Raw genomic sequence first — 12,354 nt, forward strand, 5'->3', positions numbered from 1 at the left:
GTGCACTGTAGACGTTACCCGGGTCACTTCCCTCAGCGTGCACTGTAGACGTTACCCAGGGCTCTCAACAGCACAGCCACTACATAGGTATTCTGTAGTGACACGTTTTTGAGTTTACATTGTTTGTTTTACATTATTTGCCAACATAGGGAAAGACGTGTACAATACAGTGTTACTCAGAAATGGGATCTTAGCAGATGTGCTCAGATAGTGTTGAATAGAACTTACCAGTCATCTTCTGCATAGTTAGAAGATGAGCTCACACACAACACAGTGCAGTTTCTGGTAACGTTATATTTAGTAAATATTTATTGAATGAGAAGAAACTAGGCAAGCTGAGGAGGAGGGACGAGGTTATGTGGCATCTTAACAGGAGTGAAATGATGGGGTGAAGGCAGAAAGGAGACAGATATATATAGTATGTTCTTTGGACATAACTGAAACAAACAATGACATTGGTTCAAATGGTACAGCCCTGCAGGGCCCTGATGAGGCGGAATGATTGGAGTAATTTGGCCAGAGTTTGGATAAGAAAATTACTTTGGCAGCAGTGTAAGATTGGTTCATGGTAAATGATACCCTGCTGGTATCAGAGTCTGACTAGGAGCAAAATCAGAGAACTAATCCCTGGTCAGAGGTAGTATTTGTAAGTCCAAAAGAAGAGATTGAAGTTGGATACATGAAGTAAGTCTCAGGATTTGGCAAAATTTGTGTCTTTAGAGTAGTTTATAATTCAAATATTTACAAGTACTAAAGTGTTCAGTAATTAAATCTTGGTAGTTCCAGGTTATACTATCCCTACCCAAGCTGCAAAATACACTTTAAAACCTTCCCATGTTAACACGATATTTTTTCTGAGTCACAGAGTGAAAAGGTCAGGTTACATTGGCCTACATCCATGCCGTCTGGAGATGCCTTTTCTTCTGTGGGGACTCATAGATTTGTCCAAAAGGTAAGCTGATGTCAGAGTTTACTGAGAGTATATGTCGTATGGTTCTTCACTGTTGATGGAACTATCTTCTTGTATAAGTTTTCTCCTTTTCTTGAATTTAAGTAATGAGATATTTTTGGTATTATGTATTTTCTTCCATTTACATCCTCCAAAAGAGTTAGAAATCTTCTGAACATAATGTTCTTTCTTTTTTATTTAAGGGGAAAAGGAGGGGTGGGAGTAGATAGGGTGTCTCTAGTACAAAATAGTTAACCAGAAGCATAGCCAGTTATAGTAATCTCTTTTTTCTTTGGGGTTAATTGGTATTATTTTGTATTATTGGAAGCACTGCATTCTTTTTAGGAAGAGTTTGGAGCATAACACATAATAGGTGCATGAAGTCAGCACTTGCTGCTGAGCTTGTTTCGTATGGTGCTTTGTTCTCTCTTTCTTTATCTTGTGTTTGGAAGTTGGTACTGAATGCTCTGTTGTGCCTTTGTTCTGATGACTTGGTTTTTTCTTTGTCTGTCTCTGGTAGCCCTATAGTCGCTCTTCCTCCATGTCTTCCATTGATCTAGTCAGTGCCTCTGACGATGTTCACAGATTCAGCTCCCAGGTACTGTATGAATGTATAGAGTGGACTTGCGTCTTTCTGTGCTATATTTCAGCCTGCTTTCCTGGTTCCTAGAAATCTTTTGGTTAGGCCACTTGTTTTGGTTTTGAATTTTAAATAGTAACAATAAGCATTAAAAAGGCCTTCCTTGTCTACTAAATAGTTCTCTACCAGGCTTGCATGTGCACTTTGAATCCCATACTGTGAATAGCTTGGAATTCTGCCGAAGAGAAAGTACTCCCGGAAAATTTCAAACTGAATTGAAATGAGTAGAAGGTCCCTGGTTTTTAAATATCATGTAATATCTGTCTCTTCAGACAAGATTCAGCAGCTTTGAGGGACATGGTCTATGAGATATGTTAGAGCTCAAAGCAGATCTCAACAGTCTCACTTCTGATCTAATTTAAAATATTTCATAGTTATATTCAAGAGGGAAATAACTTTTTAAATAAAATTTCTCTCATTACCATTATAATGTTAAGCTCCAGTTGAACAGTATTTCCCTTATGCAAATTATCCTGGGGTATTATAAGTTAATATTGCTGTCCGAATGCTAAATTTATGGAAATTGGTTTTAAGTTATTTAGCATCGGTAAGGCTTTAGGAATTTAAGACAGGAAGCTGCATGCTTGCAGTCTCTGCCCTTATAATAAAATCAAAGTATGCTTGGAGGAATACTTTTTAGCATCAGCATTAGTTAAAAAAATTTTTTTTATCTTCACATCTTTAGCATTCCACTTTGTATCTTTATGGTGATTGCGTTTTATTGGGTTGCTATATGTTATCTCATGTTAAGAACCTGAGCTCTGTAGTCGAAATGACCGAGTTTAAATCCTGGTTAGCTGCAGGGTGTTGGACAGCTTTTCTGACTCTCCTGTGCTTCGCTTCTGTGGTCCAGCTAGGACTGTGCTCCAGCTAGAGCCTGGCACATAGTGAACGCTCAGTAAGTGTTAGCTCTCATTAGCTTTGTAATAACATCATTTCTCTGAGCTAATCAAAATAACATACTTTTTTTCTCTGTGAGTATTCCAACAAAAGTTTTTAAAAGTCATAGTTTAAAACAGATTTCTCTTTTGTGTAAACATGTACGAATAAAATTTGTTAGTTTTTAACTATGTAATAAAGAAGAAAACTAAGTTTAAGACTCAAAATGTGTTTTTCTGACTTTTCCAGCTTTTTTCTCCTTGCATATTTTGGAGAAAGAGATGTATCAATTCTTCATCAGAAATCACCCATAGCCAAACTTATTACAGTATTTCTTACCTTTTGCTCATCCATTATGTGTGCTTTTAAAAAAGTGACTCATATTCACAATAATCAGTGACAAAACTAGGTAATACTGGGAGACTTTGGTTTACTCTGCTGAGCTCCACGTTGCATTAAAATAATAAAGTAACAGATTAACTAAAAGCCATCAGTACTGGTCACCATGTTCCTTTAAAATATAAGAATACACAGGTTATAAATGAAAGGACATGTAATGAGAGCGAGAAAAGAATGTAAGCTCCTGATGGGTGCCTAAGAATGAGGGCTTCTGACCCCAACCGTGGAGCTCTAGAGCAGCTGATAGCCTTCAAGCAGAGATGACCACTTTGCTGAGAAGCAGGTGCCTGGATCTGTACAAGACTTTGCCAAATCGTAGCTTACTTCTTTACCTAATTTTTTGTGTAACTCTTGAATATAAGTTGAGAAAAATCTTTCTAGTGGATTTTTTTCTAATCTGTGATACTCAAGGTTGGTCAGATTCTGTTTTTAGCTTTTGATTATTGTACCGTTTTGTATGCCAAAAGAGACAAAAATAAAGAAAAATAACATCCAGGTCTTCAAGTATTGTCCTTGCTAAAGTATTTATTATCATTAGCAGACCTTGGCTCTGGTAATTAACTGTTGCTTAATTTTGCTTTGCCATCTACATACGTGTCTTGGTTTATGACTGCCTTGTTCTTGTTGAAATGATGTTCATAGTCCTAATAGGGTAGGATAATTAAGTGTAGAACTGAGACAGGCACTGAAAATAATTTCAAATTAAGGAAATTAGGAATTACTAGGAAATTAGTAGTGACACCTGAATCTGTCTGATGGGTGGATCCTGGGAGTGAAGTAGCTCTAAATCAAAGTGCACACAAAGTAGACAGGACTTGACTCATAAACAAATCTTTCTGGTCACATTTCTTTGCATAACACAGTCACATTTATTTGCGTAACACAGTTACCATCAAAAATCAAATGGCAAGAAAAATCATCCTCTGTTGGAAAAAAAAGAAAAATCAAAGGATGAGCAGTGCTCTGCAGGTTAATCTATGGTGAGCTTCAGTGCAAATCACTTCTGTGTAAAGCTTTTTCCCACTGTATGTCCATGGTAACACGTTGTTGTGGTTATTATGTATTTCACCCCTCCCTTTTTACTGTGTAAGTAATAATGCTAATTGTAGCAGAGATGGAAAGTAAATTAAAATACTAAATCACTGTTAATATTCTCATATGTATTCTTTTCCATATATATATATATTTAAAAAAAATCAGGCACATATTGATAAATACACCCACCTTAACAATTGTCTTTTTTTACCAAAGTAGATAATTCTGTATCTACTATTTTGGAACCACCTTTTTTCCTTTTTTTGACATATAATTAGGCCCATCTTCCTATCAGTGAATATAGGTCTACATCTCCTTGTCTGTTACATGGCTACGTGTACTGGCTTTACCTATTCAACCTAATATTGAGCATTTAGTTTATTTTCAGTTTGTCTCTATTATACAGGGTGCTACATGGGCATCCTTGTGTATACATCTTTGTACACTTATCCAGTTATTTTCTTAGAATATATTCCTAGAAGCAGAATTGTTAGGACAAAGGGCGTGCACACTTCTAAGTTTTTTTTATTCTTATTCCCTAACTGTTCATTAGAAAAGTTGAACCAACTACACTCCCAGGTCAGTTTTCTTTTGCTGTAATGACACTGAATATTGTAATTCAGGTAATTTTTGTCGTTCTGATAGACTAAAAGTGTTATTTTTGCTTCTTAGCTGTTTGCATTTCTTCTGTGAATTAACTAATGATGTCCTTGGCCATTTTTCTTTTGGGTTAGCAGTCCACTGTTAATTTGTTATTAACAGATGTTCTATCCACCAAATCCCTCTGTGCCTCTGACTCCACGTGTAACAGTAGGCATAGTTGTGTTGCTTTCACATGGGTAGGAGAAAGAAATCTGAGCTGCGTTTGAACCCTTCTAGGACTTTTGTTCGTTAGAATTTTGTTGTACCATCAAAGAGCAATTTTCTTTTAAAATTTCTGTATTAATAATGTTAGAAATATACAATTAGATAACCTCCTAAAATGGCATACTGAATGACTCAAATGTGAGGTGGAAGAAAAGGTTAGAATTGGAGTACCATCACCTCTTGTTTCAAATTTATCTCGCTTTTTTCAATAGTTCCTTTGATATGAAACTGCTGTGTGTGTCAGCACATCATTTTCAACTCTAGGTGCAAAAAAAATACAAGGGCATGATTCCTTAAATTATGCTTAGTCTAATTAAAACTTGCAAACACTAGGGGGCTGGCCCCGTGGCTGAGTGGTTAAGTTCACGCGCTCTGCTGCAGGCGGCCCAGTGTTTCATTGGTTCGAATCCTGGGCGCGGACATGGCACCGCTCATCAAACCACGCTGAGGCAGCATCCCACATGCCACAACTAGAAGGACCCACAATGAAGAATATACAACTATGTACCTGGGGGCTTTGGGGAGAAAAAGGAAAAAAATAAAATCTTTAAAAAAAGAACCCACAAGGGTGTGTTACAGCTTTAAAAAAAAAAAAAAAACAACTTGCAACCACTGTTAAAGCAGGTGCAACCTGCTTCAATGATTGTGACCCAGTGTTTTGTTTTTTTTTTTACATGATAGCAGGTGTTTCTAGTAACGTTATTTCCTAGTATATCAAACTTTAAGCCTAATAAAATGGTAAATTTGGCTTATATTTATTCTTGTCAGCCAAGTTAATGGTCTTGTTTCCCACTTATTTTTGATACACACAATCATAACTGAAAATAGTAAACAGAGCAGATCGTTAGGTTAGGTCTGAAGTGTCAGTGTGGTCACGAATGCCCAAGCCACTGCCCCTGGGTGACACCGACTACTTCCTTATGTTATTGCGGTGAACATAAAACTCATTACACTGAGAGTTTACCTGTGTTACATCTCTTCTTAACCTTAATGTTATTACCTCGAGGAAGATGCCATAATGGATAAAGATTTCACGAGGAAGGCTTTGCAGGGATGGTTGCTACAATAATTTTACTGAGTATTTCATTAGTTTCTTTAATTTCCTAGAAGCACAGCACTGAATACATCTTGTTTCTTTCTTGGACTTTTTCAAGCCTTCTTAGGTCAAGGAAGTTTAAGAACAAAAGACTGAAAACTTGTCCATAGATGCAATGGTGACTATGATGGGAATGCCATTTTTCCATCTGTATAGAAAGACAGTGTTTTAACTTAGGTTACCTCCTATCAATATATATTTGTGGAATCCAGATTCTTTTGTACCAAAACACAAATCAAAAACATCTCATTTTTCAAGCATTTGAAATAACTTATTCAGAAATAATCTCCCAAACAAAAACGCAATTACCTACATACTTTCCAACAAAAGAACTAAGTGGCCCTAAAATTTTTTTTAACAGAACTGTCCTTGTTTTTTAACAGAAAGAAATCCTTCACATTCTTCTTTCACAAGCAATCTGTCTAAAGTAGGGCTTGTTTGGGGGAAGCATAATAACTATAGGTGTTCTTAACTCTCAGTGTCCCACCTAGGAAATACATATTCAAATCTAAAGATTTGTAAGATCTTGGAATCTGAAAAGGGTAAAAGTTTCTCCCAATGTGACACAAATGAATCAAGCCAGTACTACTGTGGTTTATTTATGCGTACTGACCGGACCTTTCTTTGTTCTTCCTCTTTTGGCAATCAGATACATTTTTTATGTATTTGTAACTTGGACTCCTGCATTAGTCATCCTTACCTTCTGAAAGCGGATTTAAAAATTATAGACAGGTTTTTCCAGGCAGCCCCTGAAATTACGTTTTCCAATTAAGGCTTTATAAAATTATAGAATGTATTGTTAGTCACATTTTAAAACTTATCTCAAGTCTGTAACCCAACACCATTCACATTGTTTTGAGGAATATGAATAAAACAAGAAAATATTATGTTAGTGTTTATTTAGTATAAAAATAGATCGTAGAATCTCAGCGTAAACATTTTTACCAAAAAGTTTTTTTCTAATACTTGCCAATTAGAGAGACACTTAAAGCCATGCCTACTTTCAGTAACAAAAATGCATTCTGAGATCCAGAGAACTTGAAGTAGCAGAAGTACGTGCCACAGCAACATGTTGCTAACATGCTTTTGTGTAGAAAGATTATATCCCCAGGGTGAATAATTTTAAGAATTTCTGACCGCAAACCATTAATGTATTTATTTCAGAATATGTGTAAACTTGATTCTTACTCTGTATCCCTAATGAACTGATAGACTTTATGTAAAATAAGTAGTTAAACTTAGGAATAAATTTTTAAATTGAAATAAATATGTATTTTCCAACTCTCACTCCTTCTCTAATGTATTTATTACGTAAAACAAAATTATGAGTAAAAGGTTAGAAAATAGAGCTTAGGAAAGGTGTTCATGTGTAGACGGTAAAGGAGCCAATTCCTTCGGAGACAATCGTTTGATCACTTCAGTTCTATTTAAAACACATTTCAGACTGGAGACTGCAAAGAATACTCAAGTGAAATCTTACCAATAAGTCTGATGGGGGATTCTGAGAGTATGAAGCAGTCAACTTGACCTGCTTATGTCAGACGTGTAGACTAATTGGATAGTTAACAGTAGACGTTGCATTTAAATTTCATTGAAAGAAATTTAGTTCAAAATTTAGAAAGAATGAACTTAGAAGTGAGTATTTGTAAACGTTTTCATATATGAGTATTAGCATTGTATCTAAAAGAACTTAAAACAGTGAAATTGGAATCAAATAGGTGGGGAGTTGGTTATTTTTTGACTTGGCTTATGTTCATGATAAGAGTTTATCAGTTTCACTATTTCATAGTGAAAATTTTGTTACCTTTTGCAGGGAAATCTTGACATGTAGCAAACTTTCTAATATCTCCTCTATATAGTCTTACATATGGGAACATTGAACTAGGTAGTCTCTTTGTGCCCTTAGGATTCCATGATATTATACTTTGAGATATCATCTCTGTAAGGAAGCATTTTATGGTAAAGAATGTTTGTTTTTTCCAGAAAGTACTTATTTTGGTCCCTTGATGAACATTAGGGCAGTCTGTGTTATTTGAGTGAAGCATTTTCCTTCGCCACATTTCTCCCTCTTGCAACCTGGATATGATATCTGGAATATGGACTAAACTTTTCAATACTATAGAAAATCTACTAACCTTCGTGCCTTTTCGTTGCTCAGTTTCTAAGAACATCATTTCTGAACTGATGTAAACTGAATACCATTCTGTTTTAGAGATTTTGACAAAGCTATTAATTGAATGTAGATTCTTATGGCTTTATTTTTCTTTTCAAGGTTGAAGAGATGGTGCAGAACCACATGACCTATTCATTACAGGATGTAGGCGGAGATGCCAATTGGCAGTTGGTTGTAGAAGAAGGAGAAATGAAGGTAATTCCCAATGAAAGGTTATAGCTTGCTAATTGCTCTTGTGCAGTCATTATCATTACTATTGATAAGAATAAGGCTAACTTTTTTTTTTCCCCTGAGGAAGATTAGCCCTGAGCTAACTGCTGCCAATCTTCCTGTTTTTTCTGAGGAAGACTGGCCCTGAGCTAACATCCATGCCCATCTTCCTCTACTTTATATGTGGGACGCCTACCACAGCATGGCATGCCAAGAGGTGCAGTATCCGCACCCAGGATCTGAACTAGCGAACGCCGGGCCACCAAAGTGGTACATGCACACTTAACTGCTGCACCACCGGGCTGGCCCCAGGATAGCATTTTAAAATTACTTTTAAACAATTACTACGTATGATCAAAGAAGCACCAGATATTGAGAAATAAAATATCCTTTTGCTTCATTGGTTTAGCTTTTACATAATTTCTTTATGATCATATTATAAATCTTTGCACAAACCATTCTGTTTTCCCTAGGCTATGGAGAAAGTAAAATTTGGAGGTTTGGATATGAACAAGTCACAGTTAGCTGATGGCTCTCTATTTGGATATTTCTCATTATTTAGTTATTTTTAGTATACTAAATATTGTTCCCAGATGTCACTTGTTCCCTTCTTTGGTCTATACCTCACGTTTTGTCCTTTCTCTCACTGCATCTTGGATATTTGAACATTGGTCAAGTAATCTTGCTCACATGCCTAAACACAAGAGCCAGAGACTAAGAGGAAGGAATAAGAGGTTCTGAGGTGAACAGAAAGGCAGCAGCAGCAGCGTTGAATCTTGGGTTGCCTCATGTCTAGGGCACTATGCTAAAGATAAAGAGATGATTAATAAGACTCCCTCCAAGCTGAAACTTTAGTTGGGGAAAGACGATTTTGATATTTAAAAGATGCCATTCCTTGACTCCATTCAATAATGTATTGAATGAAGAGTACAGATGAGTAGTGAAGAAAAAATGGAAAAGAAAGATCTCTGATTTGAAACAATTAGCTTGTTTTACACCAAGGAGAAACTTTTGAACTGTGTCTGCAAATGGAAACAAGGTTGAGACAAAGGTGAGGCGAGGCTGTTTTAGACAGGAAATATAACCTGAGCAAAAATTTGAAAGCAATTTCATAGGCAGTAGTTTTGTACAGACTGTGCTGACCGGAATTATTGTAGCAAATGAGATATACTACTAGTTGCTAGAATTTCTGCTCCTCCTGAATAGGGAACAAATTAAGAAATAAGATAGAGGAGACAAGTAAAAGGGATATCAGAATGTTAGTTATAATTCTGATAAGCTGCTTGGAGAGCATGGAGGGCGGCTGCCACAAGGTCTTGCTGATATGTTAACCCAGAATTAAATAGAATGTTTCTGACATAGCTGGCGCTTCACAGGCCTTCCCTACAAGAGCAAGCCCCAAAGGCAGACCAGGAGGCGTGCTCCCTGCAGAAGAAGCAGTTGAGCCCAGCCTGCCTGGTCCTCCTTCTCTACTCACCCTTCAGAGGAGTCACTTTCTCCCCCCAGGGAGGCAGTGAAGGGCTGAGGAGAAAGCAGAGTGAGAACCTAGAGGAAGTCCCTCCATGTGGGGTGAGGAACGGAGAGTAAGTGCTCCTACAGACCAACTTCAGAGAGAGAAACATTGGAGCTTGGTTATGGAGAGCATAGAATAACCTCCTAAAGAGAATAGTCTGTTGTCTGTCACAGTTGGTTAGCCACTGTATGTAAAGTACCATTTTAGAAAGATAACCTGATAAGGGAAGAAACTAGAAACCAAGAAAACCACTTGAGAGAGTCAGGTACAAGGTGATGAAAGCCCCCCTACAAGAGGTCACCAATGGTAGAGAAGTCAAGGTGTTGGATGTCAGATAGAAGATGAGTAAGAAGCTTAACGGCTACGTGAAGTGTGAGGGAGGAAGCAGAGGTCTAGGGTTTGCAGTTTGAGTGACCGGGAAGGCAGCAGTCCCAAGGGGATAAATAAAGAAGCGTGTAGGGAAGGTCGTTTGGTGAGAGACTGTAAGAGAACCTCCATATGAACTGCCTCCCAGGGGCTGTGGGGAGCTCCTTCTCCTTGTGGGAGCGTGTGTTTTCATTTCTCCAAAGAACTTGCTAACAGTGCTCTCTAGAGTAGCTAACCCTTTGTAATTTTGAAATACTTAATTTTACTCAGCACTTTAGGTACACAGCCTCAGTATTTAAAGCAAGATAGCATAGCTCTGTATGCCATTTTAGCTTTCTGTCATTGGTTCAGCAATAACTGAGCGCCCGCTGTGCGTGAGGTCCTGTTCCAGATGCCAAGGACACAGCACTGAGCAGAGCTGCCTTGTGTCAGGCCCGTAAGGGGATGGGTTCCAGCACCTCACTGGCCTTCCTGGCCGTGCTGAACGGTCTTTGAGAATGTTCAGTAAATAGTGCCTAAATTAAGTGGGTAGATTTATTTTTTTAACAACTCACAGTAATTAGTCACTTATTATATATGCCTATTTTTCATAGTTGACATTTACCCTGGATTTATAGTTTTAAATATTTTTTATGTGTTGTCAATAATTTGAAATTTTAACTTTCTTTCAGCAGAATATTTATGTTCCATAAGTAGATTTTCATAAATAAAATTCTAAAAAGCAGCTAAATTTAAAAAGATACGTTCAAGCTTGTACTTTAGGGGTTTGATTTTCATTTTTTAAACAGGTTTTTAAATATATCCTCCTCAGGTATATAGAAGAGAAGTAGAAGAAAATGGGATTGTTCTGGATCCTTTGAAAGCTACTCATGCAGTTAAAGGTGTTACAGGACACGAGGTCTGCAATTACTTCTGGAATGTTGACGTTCGCAATGATTGGGAAAGTAAGCTGCCATTATTAACATATTTTAATATAATTATTATTTTGAATTTAATATGAAATCCAACTCGGTTTTCTGCATCTCATCTGTAGTTTACGGGGTCACTGTAGAAAATATCTGGAGGAGCCTAGAAGACTTACATTTCAATGGAGCTTTCCACTGAACACAGTGCTTCTCAGTATATATAGCATTTGATCCCCAACCTCAGTAATCCTGCATGACAGCTAGGTAATAAAGTAGAATTCAAATAGGTCAGGTGACTTATCAAAGGCCACAGAACTGGTTAGTGGAAAAGCCGGGACTAAAATTAAAAGTTTCTATTTTATCAGCTTCGTTTTTCCTAGACTGTTTTGTTTCCATGGTAAATCCTAGATGAATCCTGCTGTAGTTTGTTTAGAGTTATTCTTGGTGTATGTATATTCGCCTTAGGCACCAAATTTCATGAATGCAGATACTTCTGAACATCACAAGATGTTTACCAGTGGCAGTTTGATGTTCTTGTTTCATGAATATCCAGATACAGTTTATTCACCCCAGTAAATTAGGGGTTCTAGGGGAGGCTGTGATGTTGGGGAATAACTTGTGCCTGGGTACTGCAGTAGTCAGCAGAATTGCCTTCTTGCTGTGGAAGCTAGATACCGCGCCAAAGAAAATGAGACTTCCTGGTGATCAGGCCTCGCAGCCCCCAGCTATGGCCCCACTTCTCAGTGTGGACTACCTCCCATTGGGTCTTCACCTAGGGAGTGCAGAATCCTATTCATTTTACCCTAGTCTCCATTTGTAATTGATTTTCATTATAAGTGAATTAATTACATTCTAGGAAAAAGTAATACATCCTTTTTGGCTACTAATATTTTCTCTTCATTTCAGCAACCATAGAAAACTTTCATGTGGTGGAAACATTAGCTGATAATGCAATCATCATTTATCAAACACACAAGGTAAGTATATCTACATCCCAAAAGGATTCCAGTGTAGTTCAAACTGAGACATGTAAATTCTCTAAAATAAAATTTGGCAGGAATTTAAATGCCACAGAAGATCCAAAGACTTTATTAATAGTTCCTGAATATCATGTGTGTGAAAGGTATATCGGCTCATTGAAAGCAGAAATGGGTGCAGGCAGAACCCTGAGAAATATCCAGAAACAGCGTCTGATAAAGACCTACAGTTAGTGATGCAGACGTAAGTCTAGAAGGGAAAGTAGTGACATCCGTTCAACTAGCGTCTCGTTTCCATGGAGACAAATGACAGTTACCAAATATGAACGTGAGTCACACCACGTG

At 37.3% G+C, this 12,354-nt stretch overlaps 1 protein-coding gene across 2 annotated transcripts in view; it reads left to right on the top strand.

The window, feature by feature from the left end:
• CERT1 (ceramide transporter 1) overlaps nt 1–12,354 on the top strand; it is a 109,821-nt gene that overhangs the window by 86,280 nt on the left and 11,187 nt on the right. Inside the window, exons 10-14 of one of the 2 annotated variants that reach the window (XM_046668632.1) lie at nt 866–952; nt 1,470–1,547; nt 8,138–8,233; nt 10,939–11,071; nt 11,939–12,009. In XM_046668632.1, the coding sequence (XP_046524588.1) occupies nt 866–952; nt 1,470–1,547; nt 8,138–8,233; nt 10,939–11,071; nt 11,939–12,009 (465 nt within the window). The remainder of the gene's footprint in view (nt 1–865; nt 953–1,469; nt 1,548–8,137; nt 8,234–10,938; nt 11,072–11,938; nt 12,010–12,354) is intronic. The other variant, XM_046668633.1, reaches the window with a different exon arrangement.

Source organism: Equus quagga, chromosome 7 (assembly GCF_021613505.1).
Source record: "Equus quagga isolate Etosha38 chromosome 7, UCLA_HA_Equagga_1.0, whole genome shotgun sequence".
Taxonomy (NCBI): Eukaryota; Metazoa; Chordata; class Mammalia; order Perissodactyla; family Equidae; genus Equus; species Equus quagga.